We start from the raw sequence: 22484 nt of genomic DNA, 5'->3' as shown, positions 1-22484 counted from the left end.
GTTGGATCGCATGTCCTGCCCACGTTCCTTCTCCTTCCAGCTTCCTTCCCGAGCACGTATGGTGTGATTTGACAACCTACAACCTTTTTCAACCGTTGGACGCCACAGCTTAAGAAAAATCATGTGCTAAACTGACTTGCTAGCAGTATGTTAGAGGTTCCTGGTTCCGGAAAATGGGGGTGAGTGTCATGTAGAGGTGGGCAGATCGATCCAAATATACAGTATTATCGATACCAGGGGAGTATGGGTATCAGATCAATATTAGCGTTATGAGATTTATATTTTTCGGTTCTCTTTCATGTTTATTTCACAAATATCTGTTTGTTTCTTGGCTCAAATATATTGTATATACCATATTTTCCGCAATATAAGTCACACTTTTTTCATGGTTTGGCTGGTCCTGTGACTTGTACTCCCGAGCGACTTATATACTTCTGTTTTTTTGTCCCACTGCCAGGCGCCAGAGGGCACTCTAGGCTTATGTGCCAGTATCTGCTACTCGTATCACTCCGGTACCACTGAAAATTGACCGTGTAAACATCAACTGATAAAAACAACTGAGGGGTTATTGACACCGAAACGTTTTCAGGTCAAACACAGCAAAGTATTTTATCGTTTCAGCCTCTCCAGGTCAACTGAAACGGTATTTTTTGGGAAACGGCTTCCAGACTGGGAAAATCTGTAAACGCCAGCTTGTCGTTGCCTTGTATACAGACAATACGAGAACGATGACGTCCTTGACCCACCGCCGCCTCGTCGCCGCCACGTGACCAGAAGTGAGCCTTGACAACAAGCCAACATAATATCGAAATATTCACCTCAGTCCACGTTCTCCTGATATTTTGTAGTCTTATACTCCATAGTGACTCGCAGAAGTAATTCCACTTCTCGTAAGCGGAAGACGACGATCTTATGTTCTTTCTTCTTCTATGGTTTGGAGTGTCACGTGGTTCCGTCTGCGTGTCTGTTCACAGCGCCACACGGCGCTCATAAAGACTACAGAGAAAGACGGAACACAAATGAAAATCATATTCTGCAGATTACAAGCTGTCCATTGTATTATTATTACATTAACTTCCCTTTCGAGGTAAAATGTCTGTTCTTGGTCTCTGATTTTATAAAATAAATTTACCCCAAAAAATGTTGCATATATATATGTTTTTTTCCCCTTCATTGTGCATTTTTGGCTGGTGTGTCTTATACTCCGGAGCGACTTATAGTTGGGAAAATACGGTATTTGTATACAGTCAAACCTCAGATTTTGTACGCTTCAGTTTTAGTACGATTTTGCCTCAGTTGTCGTACATTGTCTCGGTTATTGTACTGCAGGGGTCACCAAGGTTTTTCCTTGTGAGAGCTACTTTTACAAAATGAAAATGGCCAAGTGCTACTCATTTTTGTAACATTTATTTTCAGAGCTTATTTTAAACCCAAACAAAGCGAATATGCTTGTTTTACCAGAACATGAACAAAATGCTGGTGTCCACAACTCACATTTTGTATTTCAGAATGCATTTCTTTCTACTGTTCTTTTATTATTAACTGAAAACCTGAATGAAAAGCAGGCTTGCGGGCACCTCATGTGGTCGTGGGGGGCTACCTGGTGCCCGCGGGCACCACGTTGGTGACCCCTGATGTACAGTATTGCATGTAGCAAACTTCTCAGTTTGTGCTGTACTTTATTGTTCCGCAAAATCAAGTGCCCAGACAAAGTACAACACAAAGTATGTGTTTCTGACTCACTGTTCGGGCACTTTTTATTGAGTGCGATTGCTAAATAACCAGCCATGGGGCCCAAGAAAGTTGCGAGTGCCATCAATTTGATAAAGAAAGCGAGAAACGCTATTGAATTGGATCTTGCCAGGATGTATGGGAACAATAACTTCCATCCATTCGTCATTTTAGTTATTTTCTGCTCACCGCTAATTCAGTTTTATTCTATATACTGTATATTGTTTACAAACTCAGGGAATAAGTTCTTGGACACAGGATGGCCCTGGAGGCAAAACTCCAAAGTATTTGAATAAAATACTTCTTTTGCACTGTTGGCTTTATTTTGCTCAAACACTTGTATGTAACGAAGGGAAGTACAGTAAATAATTGTACAGTATTCAACATCGTTAAATTGTTCATAAAAACTGTGTTGATAAAAAAATGTTGGGCTAAAACCTGTGTTTTATTTTGGTTACAATTAGGATCAACAAATTGAGGGAAAAAAAACACGAAATCATCTACGATATTGAAAAGTATCGGTATTGGCGATAGTGTATTTACTTGGCAGCGGGTCAATAACAAAGCGGTAGTGTTGCCCACACGTGTCTGCTGTGACGGGCTATGCTGGAGTCTTGTGAGATTTAGTGACAACTTTGGAGGTGCAGGATGACGCTTTGACTTCCAAGACTTTCCAATTTGATCACATTAACTTCTAAACTGTACAATCTTTACCAAGTTCAAAGGTCGAGGTGCCACTGTGGTTTGACCTGACAAAAAAAACAGCAGCTCGACAAAACTAACGACATCTATCACGGTTCAACATTCAAGTGTTTGTGTGACTTTTGAAACATACTTTTCTCAAACATTGGGTTGAATTCCAAATTGGAACAGGGGATTACAAGCGGGGATGTGCAGCAGCTTGAGAAAAGGAAAGAAAGGTCTACGTATTTTTAAACGTGCTAAGCTAACATGCTAACTTGAATGACTTGAATTGGGGGGTGGGCCTCTCAGGGTGGTCTTTTGTCTTGTGGTTACAAAGTTTTTGGCACCACTTTGGAAGGTTACAATAATAATTTCACCTTTTTATTTTGTGTGACTGTTGAGGTTGGTATACGTCTCCTGAAATGTACTTGGGCTTCCACATTTGACCACCTTTAGGGCTTTGGACTTAATCTGTTACAGCACGGAGCGAATAAGTAATAGCTCACTCCCAGCATGCTTACTGGCAACAGTAGTGTTGCATGGATGCAACGCCCCCCACCCCCCACCTCCCCACCCTTGGCTGACACGTCTGTGCTCTTTTAGGAGACAGCTAATCTTTTCCATCGCCTCTGGGGCCGTATAGAACAGCAGCGGTACGGATGGCGTAGCACCTGCCTTCAGGGAAACAACAGTGTGCCAATAAGCTTCAATTCCAAATGCAACTTCCAACTTCCACCGCACGTAAAGCTGCCCAAGCATGCATATGAAAGACCACGGAGGGACGGTGCGAGATGCTAATTGAAAGCCGGCGTTGAGGTGAAAGATTACTGACACTGACATGACAATGAACGCATGCGGTGGCATACACAGTGACATGTGACACCTCCTTTTACCTTAGAAAGCAAACAGTGGCCAGTCCAGTCCACCCGCTTGGCTCCCCTCTTAGCAACAAGCGGCAGGCAGGTTCATGATAGTGTCATTGGCAAGAGGAGAAGAAGAGAAAGGAGGATGGGGGGGAGAGGGGAGCCGGATGATGGCTGCAGTATATTCCTCCTTCTTCTTCTTCTTCACTCTACACTAGTCCTAGATGAGAAGATCCTCCTTCTCCTCTCCTCTCCCTCCGTCTGCTTGAGCCAGAGAGTGTGTGTGAGAGAGTTGCTAAAGGGGGAGGGATGAAGGAATTAGAGAGGGAATGTGTGTGTGTGTGTGTGTGTGTGTGTGTGTGTGTGTGCAGCACTGACGCTGAAAATAAGCATCATTTCATTAGCGACAAATGCTAACACGGGGACAAGTTCTGAATGCTGAGTTCAAGCGTAGCCTGCTCGTTCTCTAAGTAGGTTATTTTTACTGCACTCGTGCATGGCTGTAAATCGCCGCATTACGTGCTAAAAAAGTCCATACGCCAGAAAAATGCGGCGCTCTCATAATTTCCCAAAAATGTATACGACTTTTTTTCACAAGAGAGGGGGAAAAAAAAGTGAAATGTGAACATCTGTATGCTCATACAACACTTCAAACGTTTATCACATCAGCATGTGGACTTGAGTTTTGGAGCAAACAATGTTGAAGAGTAGAAGAGGGTTTGTAAGCATATAGTGTTTGCAAGGTACGCTGTTGAGAAAATGTGTTTGCCCCCTTCCTGATTTCTTTTTTTTTTTGCATGTTTGTCACACTTAAATGTTTCAGATCATCCAACATATTTAAATATGAGTCAATGACAACACAACTGAACACAAAATGCAGTTTTTAAATGAAACTTTTTATGATGAAGGAGAAAAAAAAAAAACCCTACATGGTCCTGTGTGAAAAAGTGATTGCCCCCCTGTTAAGTCTGGAAAAGGCTATAAAGCAATTTCTAAAGCTTTGGGACTCCAGCAAACCACAGTGAGAGCCATTATCCACAAATGGCAAAAACATGGAACAGTGGTGAACCTTCCTAGGAGTGGCCGGCCAACCAAAATTACCCCAAGAGCACAGCAACAACTCACCCAAGAGGTCACAAAAGACCCCACAACAACATCCAAAGAACTGCAGGCCGCACTTGCCTCAGTTAAGGTCAGTGTTTATGACTCCACCCTAAGAAAGACACTGGGCAAAAATGGCGTGCACGGCAGAGTGCCAAGACGAAAACCACTGCTGACCAAAATGAACATTAAGGCTCGTCTCAATTTTGCCAGAAAACATCTTGATGATCCCGAAGACCTTTGGGAAAATACTCTGTTGTCTGACAAGACAAAGGTTGAACTTTGTGGAAGGTGTATGTCCCATTACATCTGGTGTAAAAGTAATGCCGCATTTCAGAAAAAAAACCTCATACCAACAGTAAAATATGGTGGTGGTAGTGTGATGGTCTGGGGTTGTTTTGCTGCTTCAGGACATGGAAGACTTGCTGTGATAAATGGAACCATGAAATCTGATGTCCACCAAAACATCCTGAAGGAGAATGTCCGGCCATCTGTTTGTGACCTCAGGGTGAAACCAACTTGGGTTCTGCAGCAGGACAATGATCCAAAACACAGCAGCAAGTCCACCTCTGAATGGCTGAAGAAAAACAAAATGAAGACTTTGGAGTGGCCTAGTCAAAGTCCTGACCTGAATCTTATTGTGATGCTGGGGCATGACATTAAAAAGGCTTCATGTTGGAAAACCCTCCAATGTGGCTGAATGACAACAATTCTGCAAAGATGAGTGGGCCAAAATTCCTCCACAGCGCTGTAAGAGACTCATTGCAAGTTATCACAAACTCTTGATTGCAGTTGTTGCTGCTAAGGGTGGCCCAACCAGTTATTAGGTTTAGGGGGAAATCACTTTTTCACACAGGACCATGTAGGTTTGGATTTTTTTTCTCCCTTAATAATAAAAAGTTTCATTTAAAAACTGCATTTTGTGTTCAGTTGTGTTGTCATTGACTAATATTTAAATTAGTTTGATCATCTGAAACATTTACGTGTGACAAACATGCAAATAAATAAGACATCAGAAAGGGGGCAAACACTTTTTCACAGCACTGTGTATGGATGAGAACTGATATGATTTCGCCCGATTTCATCAATTTATTAGTATTCAATCAAAGACAAACAGTGTCTGATATCATTTGTTTTGCTTTTATAAGTTTATTATTATTGAATGAATACCTCAGTGTCTGATATCATTTATCCCAATTTCATTTTATTATTACTTCATGAATACCATCGTTTCTGGTATCTTTCATCCTCATTTGATGCAAAAAATGTTTAATGTACAAATAACAACAAAAAAAAAACAACTTAATGGGAAAAACTAAACTGTAAACATCTCTATTCTCATATAATACTTTAAACATTTAGCATATCAGTAGAAGGAGTCCAGTTATGGAGGAAGGAACTCAATGTACTCGTTCAGGAACATTTATAAGGTGTTTACAGAGTATATAGAAAAAGATGATATCTGATATCATGTATTCATATTTCATCCATTGATTGTTATTTAATGACCACTGTGTCTGATATCATTTATCCTTATTTTATTAGTTTATTATTAGTTATTACCTACACTACATGTCCTGTATTTATGTATACATTAAGCATGAATGGTAATGATACTTTTATTATACAACATGCTTAACAAATCACATGAAAGAACATCATGTTAACATTTGTACAATTCATCATGTCTGAAAAGGAGTGGGACGAAGCAAAGCAACAATTGTTGATAGTTTATTCACTTCCTGTGTTGAACTTGCTCACATTTCAGGGAAATACAAGAATAAAGAACGTGTGATAATAGAAAGCTGAAAAAAACAGATAAATAAAATAGAGTAAAAAATAAAAGCGAATACAATAATTACAAATAAATGAGAGATGAAAGATAAAAGAACAAATGCAGGAGTGAAAAAGGAGAGAAACATTGCTTAAATGGCAACGGATGGCCGTATTTTGCGTTATTATCCCCAGCGGTGCTTGACATCCCCACGCACATCCCTGCAGAAATGCGTGCACGGAAACAGATGTGGTGCACATTCTATGCAGCGATTATCACAAAGGTACATCTTACTATAGCGCCCCTCTGCACACCAGCGCTGCATCTCTCAGCAGTGGTGTTATCTCAGCACACAGAGAGAAGAAAGAAAAACAGTGATTGCTTTCTGTGGTGCAACGCATTGTGATGCTATATTCACGCTAACAAATGGTTACCATTTGCCTTGAAGGCAAAGCAAATGAAGGCAGAAGTAAATGGAGTGGTGCACCCAAAGGAGCATGAGGTCACATGCGTCCTGTTAGAACGCAATCATCAGCGCACGTAGAGACTCTGTGTCATCTCACGACAGTACTCGCATGATTACAATCCATACACCGTAAATGTCTGTAATCTATATACGCAGTAATATGCAGTACTGCGTATACTTGCTCGGTGTCCCACGGGAAGCCCAGGCCCCACATGAACAAGGTGACAGGCAGGAATATTTTAATCTGCTTTAAGGGGGCCAAGCACTGCTATAATCTGCATGACGGCTAAATTATTAAACATCCTGTTCACAGGCACAGCGACGCCACATGCATGACGACACACACACACACAGTGAACGTGCTTGCGTGTTACCTCGGAGCTGCAGCAGCTGCAAATAGAAACAATGGTAAGTGAAGTGAACACGATGTAGGACTCATGACATTCAGTAAGTAGCAGGCGGACATTGTGGCTCAACATTCTAAACACTGATGCTTTTCAACCTTTATCATGCGAGGAACCACGTTTGGGAACCTAAGTGGAGGAACATGCATCACTCGGCGACATTAGAAAAACATCCATCCATCTTCTATGCCGCTTATCCTCGCTTGGGGCGCGGGTATGCTGGAGCAAGAGGGCGGGGTTCACCCTGGACAGGTCTCCAGCCAATCGCAGGGCACATATAGACAAACAAGCATTCACACTCACGTTCATGGACTGTTTAGAGTCGCCAAGTAACCTAACATTTTGGAATGTGGGAGGAAGCCGGAGTACCCGGAGAAAACCCACACACGCACGGGGAGAACATGCAAACTCCACACAGAGATGCCCAACGGAGATTCGAACTCAGGTCTTCCCGATCTCCTGACGGTGTGGCCAACATGCTAACCACTCGTCCACCGTGCAGCCCTACTAATATTACACTACTGCTAATATTAATAAATGCAAGTTATACAATACAATTCTATATTATAAATGCAATTATATGATAAGGTTAAACCCATTATTATCATTTGATAATAATTTAAAAATATATTATTTCACAAAAGGTTTTTTTTCCTGATTTAACACGTTCATATTTTGAATATTATTAAAAAAAACATATTTGGTAACTTAAGTGGCTGTTAAAAATGGAAGAAAAATAAATACTGATGGTGCGAAATAGTGTTTGACACAATATTGATTAAGAAATCATTTCATGATTAGATTACTTATTCTAACAATATTTTGTCTTAAATGTCGGTCTTGTTATGTACGCTTGTGGTTTAAGTTTGGTTTCATTTTAGTACATTTCTTTAAATGTTTTTTACATTTATCCTGAAAAGCTGCGATAGCATTTTCTAAAATACGGAGTCAAATCAATGAAAAGGTGTGCCTTAATACTTTTGTCCATAAAGGGTACCGTTTCTAGAATTTTAGCATTATTGATGTGAAATGAAAAAAAGCACAACTCTTTTAAAGTTTTTCCGTAATGCATCGTGTCTGAGCAACACATTCGTTGGCGTCTGCAATGACGTCAGCCTCCCTATGGGCTCCTCTGGCTCCCTCAGGTGGACAGAGGCAGCATTGCAGCACCATCCATCCATTTTAAACTCGTATTGGTAAATGTTTGTATATTTATTAGGTATATCTTTTGAGTGTTAAGTTGCTGTGTGATGAGTTTAGTGTTGTTTGTAAGATGACGCCGTGAGTCAGACTGTTATATTGAGTAACGTCCTCCTGCAATTTCCAATGGGTTGACAAGCTCATTGTGAGTTTTTTCATAGCTCATGATTGGCTCCCGTCAAATACAGAGCTGCCTCGTTCTCACGGACTCGTGCATGCCACAATATGCCATTTAATGACGTGGACATGTGCGCCTTATACACCGGTGCGTCTTGTATTTTTATACATCTGTTTTTATCTCGAAATTTAGTGGGTGCGGCTTATACACCGGAATTTATGGTACCATTTCAAACGTGTTGCCGTTACAGACAGTGAAATGTGGTGCATTATTATGCACTGACGTCAGACAACAACAATCAGAATGTTGCGTCAGTCCTTTGTTACGACTACACAGGACATTATAGCAAGTCAACAAGAGTTGTGGATGCTCACTCAAAAATACTGTCCTTATTGTTTTGGTAGAGACTTATAAGTCACGAGCTCAGCCCTCAGGTTTAAGCTCATGAAACATCTCTCCAACGCCACATGCCAATACAAAGCTAAATCCCTATTAAAAAACTATGACTAGTAACTATGACTACTCTTACTTTTTTAAAGTAATTTGCCCAAGTCTGCTAATAACATTGCAAAAATGTTAGGGTCAAAAGGATTTTTGGTAGAAAAGATTGATTTGGACCTGCGATTGGCTGGCCACCAGTCCAGGGTGTACTCCACCTCTCGCTCGAAGTAAGCTGGCAAAAAGTACGGTCCAAAGGCACGTTGAAGGAAGTCAGTGTCCTCTATGACGAATCCATCCGACTTAGTTGGAAACTAACTTTAAACTTTGAAACATTCTGGTGATGAAGTTCAAGTCAAACTTTAAAAGATTGAGAAGCTTCATTTCTAGAATCAAAATGCCCTCAACGTCAGTGGTTGACACCTTCTAGGTTGCTCTCATCCATCAATCTGTCCCATCCAGACTCATCTATCTGTGCTTGATTAATGATGCTGGAGTGGGAAAGCAGCAGGTAATCACAATAAAATAGCCAGAGGCCGGCGTCTGGCTGATCATTGACAGCTAACCATTTACTCTCTCTGACGCCTGAGATGGCCCTGGCACTCGCAGCGGACATTACTCTCATGCTTTTACACACACTTTCAAGTAGAAATATTGTGTACCCCTGCACAATCATGCAAACACTATTGGGACAAACTGCCTTTAAAACATGTGGCATCCCACAAGATGCCAGATGCATCTTTTAAATGTTTTGCTTTAGTTTTTTTTTTTTAATGACGCCACAGTGATGGCAAAAAAAACTCTGATGCTAACCACAGAACTGGAAATGGATTTGACGACTAATTCATTTTACCAGGCAGCTGCCATATTAAACATGCAATCTGATGAATCAAATATCAATCAAAACTGAGCTTGATTCAGTTTGTAAAGGTTCATCTCCTGCATCGCGTCTCATTAAGTCCGTCAGTTGAATTCAGCCTCATTCTGAACAGAAACCTCACACTTAAATAATGGAGCCGAAGTATAATTCAACAAAATATCTTTAATAAACATTTGTACACATCACAAGTGAATGGATAGTCACATGCTGTCACACCTGTTGAAGGTTCAAGCGGTGGTGTCTTCGAGGTTTATGTTGTCCTGCTGTTTTTTTTTTCCTGTAAGCTGGACAATAAAGAAAATCATCTCATACTTGATAATGAAGGTGCAAAGTTTGATGAGTATCAAATTAAAAAAGAAGGAAAAAGGGTTAAAGAGATGTTTTCAGGTCAATATCACATAGAAGCACCTGTGGCTGGACTCTCAAACTCTCACAATATTTTACCATGTGGTTCATATATATTGAACAGTACCAATGTAAAGTAAAAAACGTTATGGATCACATTGGAGGCTCTCAAGCATGCTGTGGTCACTTTCCATGTAGCATTTGTACATGTCAACACTTACTGGAACTTTCAACTCGGGCTGTAAACGTTTCAAACCGTTTGGAAGCTTTCAATGGGAACCTACACTACCGGTGAAAAGTTGGAGAACACCCCAATTGTTCCAGTTATTTATTGAAGTTCAAGTCCTTCACGTCCAATGAATAGCTTGAAATGGTACAAAGGTAAGTGGTAAAGTGCCAGAGGTTAAAAAAAAAAAGGTAAGGTTGCCCAAAATTGAAAAATAATGTGTCTTTCAGAATTATACAGGGACCACAAAATGGGTCAACAACAGCTGTTCTGCAGGAATGGAGGTTGATCAAGCCTTGGCAGTTGGTGCAACTAATTCCTACAGGCGTTCCAACTGCTGGAGTACTTACTACCTCCTCCGTCTGCATAAAAACGGTGTTCGGAACACACTGTGGTGCAAAACGCTCGTGAACATCAGTTGAACAGCATTGTACTGGAGAAAGTAATTTGTTGCTACAAAAATGGAATTAACAATGGAAGAGAGACAGACAATCTCAACACTTAACAATTTTGGTTTTTCCTCCAGAGAAATTAGAGTGTTCTAAAACTTTTGACCGGGAGTGTATGTGAATTTATATAAAAATCTATTTATAGTTAGAAAAATTTGCATTATAATCCTCACTATTATATTGTATATTTTGTATCATCATATTAGGGCTCTTTTAAAAAAAAATCCACAGTGACAACAAAAAATGTAAATAAAACTATTACTTTTAATGAATATTCTAAAATTATAAATATATATCTATACTTATATAATGAATTATATATTTTTATATATTACTTGCATGTCTGCTTATGACAATTCCAGTTAATTCTCATTATTTTTCACCAGGTCCCATAGAAAAAGTCCAGCATGTCCAACTAAATAGTAAAATTCTTACAATTTTCCACCCTTTTGTAACCCTAATCTCAATCGATTTGAAGTCCAAAAATAATTTGAATATTTCAGTAATATAATAAATATATATTCCCTTTTTGGCTTCTTTAGTTTGCAGATTAAATATAATTATTTTTAGGCATCCGATTATGTGTCATCCATCCCCGCCTGCGTATGGCAGCGCTCATCTTATTCATAAATACTCTAAATATCTTCTTAAGGAGAATGGTGGGACAAAGGAAAAATAAATGTATATTTACAAAATCTGGAATAAATGACACTGAGCAGTCAAAAGTATTTTCTTGGCAGCCACAATCTGACTTTTTTTTTTTTTTTTTTTTACAAAAGATAGTGTTTGCAGCAGCTGTAGTCCTACACTGTAGACTTGGAGCTTGCAGTGATACACATGTACAATCTTTTACACGGGGGACAGTCACATGACCTTACATTGTTTACAGTATGTTCTGTCTGTTTTGTCAGGCTGCTACAATATTAGCATGATACTAGCATTATATATTCTCTTTGGGCTAGTCAGCTCATATGTTGTGAGCCCTCAACACACTTGACCACCTCAGAGGAATCCCCCCTGTGACATTTGCAATTCTTTTCATGGGCTCACTTCTTCGACATGCAGGGACGAGTCAGCTGCCAAGTTGTAAGGGCTGCGGAGCGCATGCTTGCTTCATTCCATCACTATCCCTTGACAGCTTCACAAGGCGCTGGATGATGTTGGCACTGGAATGATGTAAACCCAGAGGAGCAAGTGTCCACGAGTCTTTTAAGAGCATGTGTGGATCCTCCTTGAAGGACAAAATGACGTGACAGCTACGGAGTTTTAGTGGTGCTCCCTGTGCTTCGTCAGTTCATGTCGATGGTGTTGAAGACCCACTCGGTGAACTTCTTGAGCTTGGCTGAAGCGCTGTAGGACTCCTCCAGGAGGCGCTGGTTGTCCTCACGTAAGCCCTGGATCTGGATTTGCAGGGACGCCTTGGCATCCTTCTCCTGCTCATACAAGAAAATAATAATAATAAATATGCAAGTCAGCACGTTCTGCGCTGGACCGTTGTTGTGATGCTCAACCAAATCCGAAAGATGCCGTTCATTGTTTCTGTTCAGCTACGATGACGTGAGTGTAACATTATAGAAGCTATAGCTTTTGTGTGTGTGTATGTGTGTGTGTGTGGGTGGGGGGGTGATAGCCATGTAGAGACAGAAATGTGAATGGAAATTAAAGCTGTCAAAATGCTATGCAATTAAAGATATTTCAAGAAAACAGCAACCTACATTTCAGCTTTGTCTTACAGTAGCTGACAAAGCATATAGTTTGTATTTGCTTCTGTTGAATGGTTTGGGATAGGCTTTGGGCCGATACAAAATGAACTGCGGTGCGCAAAAGACCCCAGAACCAGACTTTGGATGATGGCCTTTTTCCCCATATGGAACCTTAGAAGCTGCTTGGGGCCCTGTGGTCACTAGGGGGGGCACCATACACCGACATCAGTTGAATCCTGCTGGTTCCTATGGATTTGTCTTTTACATCTTATTGATTGATAGTTACTGTTTGTACAGTATTTTCTTAACTTTTTCCGATTTATTTTGGGACAGTTTTATCTGAAGGTGTTTTTGTTTTGTGTGGTATGTGTTTTTTATTGCACGGTGGCCGAGTGGTTAGCACGTTGGCCACACAGTCAAGAGATCGGGAAGATCTGAGTTCGAATCTCTGCTTGTGCATGTCTGTGTGGAGTTTGCATGTTCTCCCCGTGCATGCGTGGGTTTTCTCCGGGTACTCCAGTTTCCTCCCACATTCCAAAAACATGCATGTTAGGTTAATTGGCGACTCTAAATTGTCCATAGGTATGAATGTGAGTGTGAATGCTTGTTTGTCTACATGTGCCCTGTGATTGGCTGGCGACCAGTCCAGGGTGTACCCGCCTGTCGCCCAAAGTCAGCTGGGATTTTGTTTGACAAAAATAGAAAAAAAGATTTTGTCTTACAACCTTATTCTAAAATGTAATAAATTGTTTATTTTCCCCTCAGAATTCCGTCCTATAATGACAACATCAAGAACATCAATTCAATGTTTCCTAATTCATGAAAATAAAAAATAAAAACACCTATGAAATCATACACAAATAATGTGACTGTGGATAATGGACAGAGGATCCCCGCTGTGCATGGGAGTTACGTTCCGGGACCACCAGCGAATGCTGACAGCTCACCCCAGCCAAACCCTCCTGTTAGCTTCAAGTTTGACGTTCTCCTCTGATTTTACATCAACATTTGCAATAAAAGTGACTGTTGTAATTATTAGATTTGATTTTGCACCGGGACCCTCCCCTTTTCTCTTCAATTGCCAACGTTCACTCATGACACAATCCAGGTTGAAGCCCTAAATACGCCTCAGACACATCTTAAGTATAAAATGTATACATTATGTACTCACCACTGATAAATGGTGAATGAATCACAGTCTTTACTGGAATTTAAAGACTTATCACCATATACTAACTTGTGTTCACCTGACTGCAAGACTTTGACTGTTGTGTTTTCAACGGGGTTAAAAAAAAATTGACAGAAAAATCTGCAAATTTGCCCGTCTGTGAATGCTGAGTTCCGAATGTGCGGGGATCCACTGTACAGTAACTTACATGTACATGTATTACATGCACTACAAATACTACTACAGCACTGTGGGGTCCACCATTGGATTTTTTATGTTTATTTAGCCGTTTTGGGAAGCATATTAACCAAAATTTCATTCTTGCTTTGAAAATTCCTGAAAGTCTGAGAAAGGCAAGAAACCTGTTATTTTGAAATGTGTGAATTTCCAATGGCTGCAATGGCCTCACAAATACAAATGCGTAGTCCAGCAAAAGTCAGTCAGTTTACCTTTTTCAGGTCTTCCTGTAGAGCCTTCACCATGGACTCCAGCTGGCTAACTTTCCCCATGAGACCGGCTGGTGTCTCGCTGTGAAAAGTGGACAACATCAACGCTGACACTTGTAGGAGTGTTTCAAACTGTGAGTTGTTTCACATGAGAGATGAACTAGCTACCATATTTCCTCATACGGTGGCCCGGTGGCCTAGCTAAAATTTATTTAGCTAGGCTAAAATAAATGATTATTTTCACAAATAAATACGAGGGCTGTCAAAGTGAACGCATTAATAAAGGAGGTGAATTCACTTTAACGCCATTATTTTTTTTGGCATTATTAACGTGTGCACGTCCTGTTTGACCCTTGGCCCATACCGTAGTTTGAGGAAACGCAGTAAATATTGAGCAAAATGGTATTTTGGATGGTAAGTTTAGCTTTAAAGCCCTGGCAGGTGGGCCCTGGCTCTCTCGACAAGACCAAAGCTATTTTTACTTACTGTCGCTGTGAGTTGAAATGTCACGTTGCGTCTCAAATGCCACTTGCTGGACTCAAGATAGAGAAAATGGAGAATCTAGAGAATGTGCTGGAGCACTGCAGATATTTGAATTAGTGTAAGTTATACAGTGGTATCTTGGCATGGGAGAGTACCAGCTAACAAGTGTTTTTGTTTTTTTACAAGCGTCTCTCGGCTGTGAGCTAAAATTTGGGTTACGAGCTGCTACTTGCCGGCAGGCATAGTCGAGGCATAAGACAGCTATTTCGAGGGCTTGCGTCAGAAAGGTGGATGTGAGCGAGCACGCACACAGCACTCAATGACATGGCAGTAAAGGCTAGCGAGGGAATTTATTAGCGTTATTTTTATTTATTAGCGATTTATTGGCGTTTGTGCTTGAGCTGCTCTGTTTGTCAAAGAGGACAGAATAAAATTTGCATTTTGCAAAACCTGACGGGTTATACTTCCACGCTGCTGAAGTCGCCAGACTAAGACGAGTGTGATAAAATGTGTGTAATAGAAGGTGTGTGTGTGTGTTTACCTTACCAATGTCTAACTGTTGTACTTTGTCTTTGTTTTTTTATACATTGACGTTTTGTGTTGAGCTGTTCAATAAACAAAAATGTGCATAAAGCAAACATATCAGACTCATATTAATAGGTGTATTCAAAACTGATTTCAAATGATTTCCTTTCAAAAGGTACACTTATTATTAGGGATGTCTGATAATATCGTCTCGATTTTGGCATAAAAATGTAATGTCGTTCAATATCAGTATAGATTTTTTTTCCCTATAATGAAAGCCGATATAACCATACAACCCTGCATTGTAGTTAAGGAGAGGGCGGACATCTCTAACTTCAATATGAGCAACATTTGCGGGCGTGTTTCTATGCAAAGTTTAGCCCCGTTCGTGCAGTTGCTGCAGCAGCAGCAGCGAGGCCACTCGACATAACAGTCCACGCGCAGGACATACATTACTTGAGCCGATGCTTTGCTCAACCGTGTTCAGGGTCCGAGGACATGATGGGTTGTCAAAACACCGTTAATGGTGAGGTGGGCAGCGGTAATTTTAAAAAAGCGGAAATAGGCAGACCTGGCAGGCTAGACTCCTCGGCCACGCCCAGAACGTGAGTTGTACAATGTTGTTTACGGCCACGTCGAGAAGCTAATTGATGATGCTGTATCCATTAGCTTCACAACAGATAAGTGTATAGATGATCCAAAATGGATCACTGTTCATGACGATCCCAGTTATTAATGCGTCATCTTCTTCTGTTCACTACTTTCCACCGTCATGGGTTGCTTCATTAACTGTCATTATTTCAAGTTAGTCCCTCTCCTTCCACTACGTAGCCAAGATGGCAACTATTCAGGATGGTAAGTGCTTTGAGTGCCTTGGAGGTGGAAAAGCGCTATACAAGTGAAAGGCCATTTACGTGTCCATCACTGTGCACTCAACATTTTGGGCGTGTTGATAGCAAAATCCAGGTACTATTTTTGCCAGGATACACCACACTCACAAGAGTTGGTTGTTTTTTGAGTGTGTTAAAGCCTTTAAAAAGGCAATTTTGTTGCAACGTTATACGGCGTTTCCTCGTTTATCGCGGGGGTAGGTTCTCAAAATAGCCCGCAATAAGTGAAATCCGTGAAATAGTCAACTTTATTTGTTTACAATTATTATATATGTTTTAAGGCTGTAAAACCAATCATATTGCATTTTATACACTTCTGTCAGAGAAGCATTAACATTTTCTCACAATTTAAACACTTTGTTTGAATTTTAATGATCAGTCTACTAGGTTGGACACAATAAATTATGAAGTGACTCACACGTATTCACTCCTGGTTCCGTGGTTCGTCCTGTTTTTGTATCCTTGTTAAAACATATTGCTCCTGCCGAAACTCTTAGCCAAACTCCAACATGGTAGGTGCAGTAATGTGCCTCAAAGCTGGTGTGCGTGTGTGTGTGTTAAAAAGATCTTATTCTAAATCACACCACAAATTGATCTATAATCATGTCAAATATTACCCTAAAAGTATTTTGCACGCCCATTTTTTCCAATTTTACTGGATCATTTATTGGATTAGGGACCTGACTCTCAGAGGTTTGTTACAAAAGCCAAACAATATTGTTGATCATGCTGTGGGTTCCCTGAGCAGCTCCTTCAGCAGCAGACTGTTACACCCACGGTGTAAGAAGGAGAGGTTCCGCAGGTCCTTCATACCGACCGCTGTCAGGCTCTACAACACCTGCACCACCTGAACCATATTGTAGTCAATATGTATTCTTTACACTGTTCTCTTTACTTGCGTATCTTGCTTGCTTGCTGCTGTAACAAGTAAATTTCCCCGCTGTGGGATAAATAAAGTACATACAATAATAAAAAAGTACCTTCAGCAATACTCTGTTTGCACTATCTTTAGTGCTTTGAAGAGCTACTTTCATAACCATATTCAATTCCACAAATTAATGTTTGTAACAAAAGCTTATTATTATTATTAAAACAAACAAATAAAAAATGAACGGATATCGGATCGGCAAGACTAAAAAAAATAGGATCCGGCCAAAAAATGTGGATCGGGACATCCCTAGTACACAACACACTCTACTGATAACAGTAGTAAATATAATAACAGACACATACAACAGAGCACCGATAGATCGCTCCAATACACCACAAGGACGCACAATGCATGTTCATATGCTGTAAAAATGAATAAATAATTAAATTAAATTAAATTAAATTAAATTATTTTTAAAAGCAAAATTGCATTTTACAAAAATCGGTGAAACAGTGAATCCGTGAAAGGTGAACCGTGATATAGCGAGGGAACACTGTAATGCCATAAATTCTAGACTATAAGCAGCTCCTTTTTTCCACACGCTTTGAAACCTGCGACTTAAACAATGATACGGCTAATTTTTGGTTAAAAGAACTACAGTTCCCATGATGCTTTGAGTACAGATTCAAGAAGTGAACACTATTATCCCGTTTTGAGGTCTGATGCAGCGACCGTGTTTTGATCTGACAAATCTTAAGTAAGTTTGATCAAGTGTAGAATTACTACAGCTTCTGCTTGCACTGCTTGGACTACGGCAGCTGTTGAACTCTGATGAAAAAACGTCTCACTCATTGGCCCTAACGAGTGACGGTGGGAACATCAAGTGGACGTTGGATTGCAAGGTTTATAGTGTGTCTTTCTGTGTAAATATCCCATGTTACAACGTGCACATGCAGCTTATAGACAAGTTCTGCCTATATATGTAAAACATTTTTTTTCTCTCTTTAAATTTGGTGGGTGTAGCTTATATATATAGTGTCCTCAATAGTCTCAAATTTTTGGTAATTGGATTGATTTGATCATGTGCAATGAGTTCAAATGTGAAGAATTTCAACCATTACATTTTTCTACATGCAAAGGAAATGTTTGGACACCTCTAGCGTCACGAGGTGCTGCTGCTTTAGATAGCAACAAGGTTAAACTGCCCATCCATAAACAATAGCACCGACACATTAACCAAGACATTGTTGGTTGTAACTGTAAGGTGGTATTAGTCTGTTTTTTCTGAGAGGAAAAAATGTAAGTATCTATTAGGGGTGCTTGTTTGTTTTAAGTGGATGATGTACCAGGTGATCTATAGAGACACAGCGTCTATGAGAGTGGAGGCCACTATTTGAGGAAATACGGTAATCCATCTGATGAGGCGTTTGGTGGTAATGAACACTAAAGACACAGAGGTGGACATCAGTGGGTAAACATGCTGGTCCCAAGCCGTGACGTGAGGCCTCTTACCCAGGCGAGGGCTGCCTCAGTGGGGCCGCCTGAGGCTCAGCCTGTTGGGGGCTGACACCTGCTGCGCTCTCAGCCTTGGCGCTTTCCTCCTGGGCAGCCAGATAGACTAGTCTCTGCTCTGTAGGAGAAACAACACACACAGCAGTGCCATTAGACCTGATATCTGGGAAAGTGGTGCAATAATGCAGCAGCGACCTCCTCTGGTGGTGATAGCTATTGCATGTGTATCATTAATAGGTAAATCAGGGGTGTCCAACTTTTTCAGTGTCACACACAAAAAAAATGTAAGGATTCGGGGACCACTTTATTCTTCACCTTTTGTTTGTTAACCACATCTTAAACAAATCCTATGTACAATGCTTAATAATGCCATTATACCACCTGTCATAAAAGCATTAATAGGTTATAACTCATTTAAAACAAAAAATATAATGAAATTCAACTAAATACTCATTTTACTATTTTTTCTGTTATTTTTTGGTGAAACAGTAAATTAACAACAATAAATATATTTTAGCAATTAAAACACAGTTTGGGTTTACGAGTTCCAACATACAGCAGTAGTGGATTAACCATTACGGAAGCATAACATGACTTTGGTAAATATCAATATTAATTTGAAATTATGACTTTCAATACTGTAGTCAATATCTGTATACTATGCTATGCTGACTTTTTTTCTCGTAACCTTTTTTGTTCTGTTCAATATGGCCCTCAACTTTCTTTGCAATATGCCATGTTTAATTTCATTCTTAAAATATAGTGCCAATAAAAACAAAAATAATATATAAATAAAATATTACATCCAAATAAAACTCAAAAATACATTTTAAAAATGAGCCAATAAAAAAAATCAGCTGTGTGCCACAAATGGCCCTGGTCCTGCACTTTGGGCACCCTGGATGTTAATGATTGCAAACATGATTTGCAATCTCATTTCCCCTATTTGTTTTTTCTAGCAGGTAAGCATCCAAGAAGGTGTACAATTTGATATTGATCCAAATGACATGTTCCTACCCTCGAAGGCTTTGGCAGCATCTACCAAGTGAGCCCAGTCCAGCGGGCCATCTGTCCTTGTATCAGGCAGGGGCATGAGGGAAGGATCCTGCAGCTGCTGCCTGGCCCTCTCTTGCACTGACTCAGTGCTCTCTGGAGCTGACAGGTTTCCTTGGAAGGAGCATAAAGCATAAAGTAAACCCGCTGCATCATTGTGTATGCTTTTTAGCATTATTTTTTTTACCCAGGGATTTGTGTGACGTTCTGCGGCTCGCTATATTGCGAGCAGTGGGGGAGCGTGGCACCGTGGAGCAGCTGAACAGAAGGTCGATGGGTGTGTCACGTTTGTCACTGGAGATGGACTCCCTCTGCCTGCTGTAGATACTCTCATCTGACAATGTCCTCTGAAGGGAGCGTCGGGTGGGTGTTGGAGGCGGGAAAGTCTTTAACAAAAAACAAAAACACTCAATATTCAGAATTTTACATCAACATCCCCAATATGAATCATATATTTGGAAACCTTCTCTTCACTGGACGTAGGGGGAGGGCTGTCAAGTAGGATAAGCTTCTTCAAGTCCTCTTCCAGGCTGGACTTGGCAGTGTGCCGCTGGGGCGACTGGGAGCCTCGAAGATTGGCTCTGAGCTGTGGCTGACTGACCAGGAGGCCGTCACTCTGGTGCCGTCTGAACACAAAAGCAAAAACTAACTTGAGTGAATTTGAAACCACTAATATTCTCCACAATGCTAATTTGCCTCTGAAGGATGCAGTTAGACACAAAAGAGAAAGTTGTTGGTTGGTTGAATATTTTAGCTTGTTGCCTAATCAGCCTTTACCCATCTACATTTTGGTGGCAATAACATGTTTTAATCTCCTTTGGGTGGGTACCTCACATGCAGAAGATTGTCTGCTTACAATTGCGGTAAAAGCTATTTAACCCTCATTGTCTATTCATTTGCAAGGTTTATATAAATTTCCAGTTTGCAATAAACAAAAAAATCATATTTACATAGCTATACACATCTATTATGACAAACCATCACTATTTCTTTACCTTGTCAATCTATTGGAAGTTCGTACATTTTCTAAATAAATGTAACTTATCATGGAGGTTGAATAATGTTGAGTATGACTGAGCGATATATCAACATTATTAATACATCAATATTTACTTTAAGCCCGATATCAAAAAACAACCATGGCGTTCGTGTCGATAAAGACTGCATTTGTGCCGTATCTCCCTCATCACTCTGCACTGTGTGTGAGCTCCTGGCCCGCCCCCTCCGTGCATGCAGGAGGAGGGAGGAGGGAGGAGGGGCAGAGCAGAAGCCCGGCTGCTGAGTCGAAGCGACAGCATCTGCGGTGGAGGAATTAGTCAGCAAGAAAAAAGCAGTGGCTCAGTAATTTAGAGGTACTTCGAATTCAGAGCATAAAAAATCTTTTTCACCACCTCAAAGCTTGGCACAAACTCCAATACGAGGAATGTGTGAATCTGCGCCCTGGCTGGACAACTCCTGCCACAACACAGAGCTCATTGCTTGCTCTTTTTCCTGTTGCGTTCCTCATGAAAGTAAAAGCCAAGAGGTGTGCTATGATAAAGCGGTGTCCTATCACATTACTAAAGATATGGTCCCCGTTGCAACAGCGGAAAAAACGGCTTTAAAAACCTGCTGAAAACAATGGACTCGCGATGTCAAGCAAGCTTCCCGGTCACAATTATTTAGCACGACAAGCTCTATCACAAAACAGGAAAGACAAAAACAAGGAAGTTCGACTTTAGAACTGTAGACTTTTGAAGTTAGACTAGGAAGTTAGTTTAATTACTACTACTACTACTATTACTACTACTACTACTACTACTAATAATAATAATAATAATGACCGATAATGACAATAGTGAGTGTATGTACAAAATAGCTTCTTACAGATAAAGATTTTGTTTCTTCCTCGACTTGGTGTTATAAATGTATTATGTAATGCATTCACAGCAGTATCTGAATAATAACAAAAAACACACACATTGCTATGCCAGACAAAAAACAAACTACTCATGTTGATGAAGAAAAAAACATTCTTATGAGGGATTAAGAAAGGCACGGTCTCCACTTGAAATGAAAAAGGCTCATATGTTAAGAAAAAATGTAAACAATAAAAACAACAAAAAAATTGGACTGAATACAAATGTAGTCAGAATAGCTTGAGAACCTTGTAACACCACAAGGTGTCACTGTTGACCACATTAAACAAAAAGCACGACAAGCAAGTCAGCAGTAAGCCCATCTCTGCGTTCAATGTCAGTTTAAAAATTCTGATGCTTTTTGGAGGAAAAAAAAAAAACTTACTTCCGAGTGCTGCCAAAGTCCACAGAGTTGACGGTCCCACCGGGTTTTTTCCAGCCAATCAGGAACTTGGATGTCGCCCCTTGCCGTGGGTAGAAGGTCTTGGCCCCAGAGGAATTCTGGCAGGTGGGTGATGTAGGAGTCGAAGGCTCCTCGTGGGGGGAGACAGGGCTTGGGCCCTCCATTAGACTCCCTGAGGGACTCAGTGTGCTGCTGTGTGAACAATCAGAAAGACAACACTACAAATGCACAGTTGTAGACAACCACAATTTATCCCACTGGACAACTATGGGATATTTTCATGCATTAATAGCCATTTGGATCTAAAGATACAAAATGTTAAACATAAAACTATAAATGCAAAGTACAATCATTACTAAAGTTGCATAAACTGCATTTTGAGATCCTCGGTTCTTGCTTTAAAGTTTTTTCTGTTTAAGGTAAATTAGGATAAAAAACAGGACACAGTGTCCTTGCAATCTATCATCTGACAAGAAAGCTAAAGTTTTCAAGATGCCGCAAGTTGTGTGCCCGTGTACGAGCGCACGTGCATGCACATATTATAAAACAAAGCTTCCAATGTACATGTTGAGTTATTTTAGGCTGGGTGAAGAAGAGAGGGAAGAGAGCTTTGGTTGATTCAAAGGAAGTGGGATTTAAAAGTGGAGGGGGGCCGGGGGAGACAGTGCTGAGCTCACAGTCTGCTTTTTTAGCAACTTCAAGCATTTCCTTTCTATCATGGATACTGGGGGATGGAGAATGCCTGCACACACACAGACACCCTTTGTTAAAAAGCTAAACCGCAGAGCTTCTGACTTTTGCGCCTGGGATGGTGCAGGACGTATCTGGAATACAGTCAATGTGTACTTCATGA

At 40.5% G+C, this 22484-nt stretch overlaps 2 protein-coding genes across 13 annotated transcripts in view; both read right to left on the bottom strand.

The window, feature by feature from the left end:
* Positions 1-3543, bottom strand: part of LOC129192217 (regulator of G-protein signaling 6-like) — a 58878-nt gene extending 55335 nt beyond the window's left edge. For 3 of the 4 annotated variants that reach the window (XM_054795991.1, XM_054795994.1, XM_054795989.1), the window contains exon 1: positions 3309-3543. The gene's annotated coding sequence lies outside the window, so the exon portion shown is untranslated. Of the gene's footprint in view, positions 1-818; positions 997-3308 lie in introns of all 4 variants that reach the window. The other variant, XM_054795990.1, reaches the window with a different exon arrangement.
* A 6266-nt stretch (positions 3544-9809) lies between these two features.
* Positions 9810-22484, bottom strand: part of LOC129192179 (signal-induced proliferation-associated 1-like protein 1) — a 66075-nt gene continuing 53400 nt past the window's right edge. For 5 of the 9 annotated variants that reach the window (XM_054795891.1, XM_054795893.1, XM_054795895.1 and 2 more), the window contains 7 exons: positions 21614-21823; positions 19794-19956; positions 19518-19716; positions 19295-19444; positions 18278-18395; positions 14000-14078; positions 9810-12112 (listed from right to left, as the gene is read on the bottom strand). In XM_054795891.1, the coding sequence (XP_054651866.1) occupies positions 11969-12112; positions 14000-14078; positions 18278-18395; positions 19295-19444; positions 19518-19716; positions 19794-19956; positions 21614-21823 (1063 nt within the window). In that variant the 3' untranslated portion in view covers positions 9810-11968. Of the gene's footprint in view, positions 12113-13999; positions 14079-18277; positions 18396-19294; positions 19445-19517; positions 19717-19793; positions 19957-21613; positions 22456-22484 lie in introns of those variants that run through there. The other 4 variants (XM_054795894.1, XM_054795896.1, XM_054795898.1 and 1 more) reach the window with 3 other exon arrangements.

The sequence above is a fragment of the Dunckerocampus dactyliophorus genome, chromosome 13 (assembly GCF_027744805.1).
Source record: "Dunckerocampus dactyliophorus isolate RoL2022-P2 chromosome 13, RoL_Ddac_1.1, whole genome shotgun sequence".
Lineage (NCBI taxonomy): Eukaryota > Metazoa > Chordata > Actinopteri > Syngnathiformes > Syngnathidae > Dunckerocampus > Dunckerocampus dactyliophorus.
The sequence above is the reverse complement of the archived record's forward strand: the minus strand, read 5'-3'. Positions and strand labels throughout refer to the sequence as shown.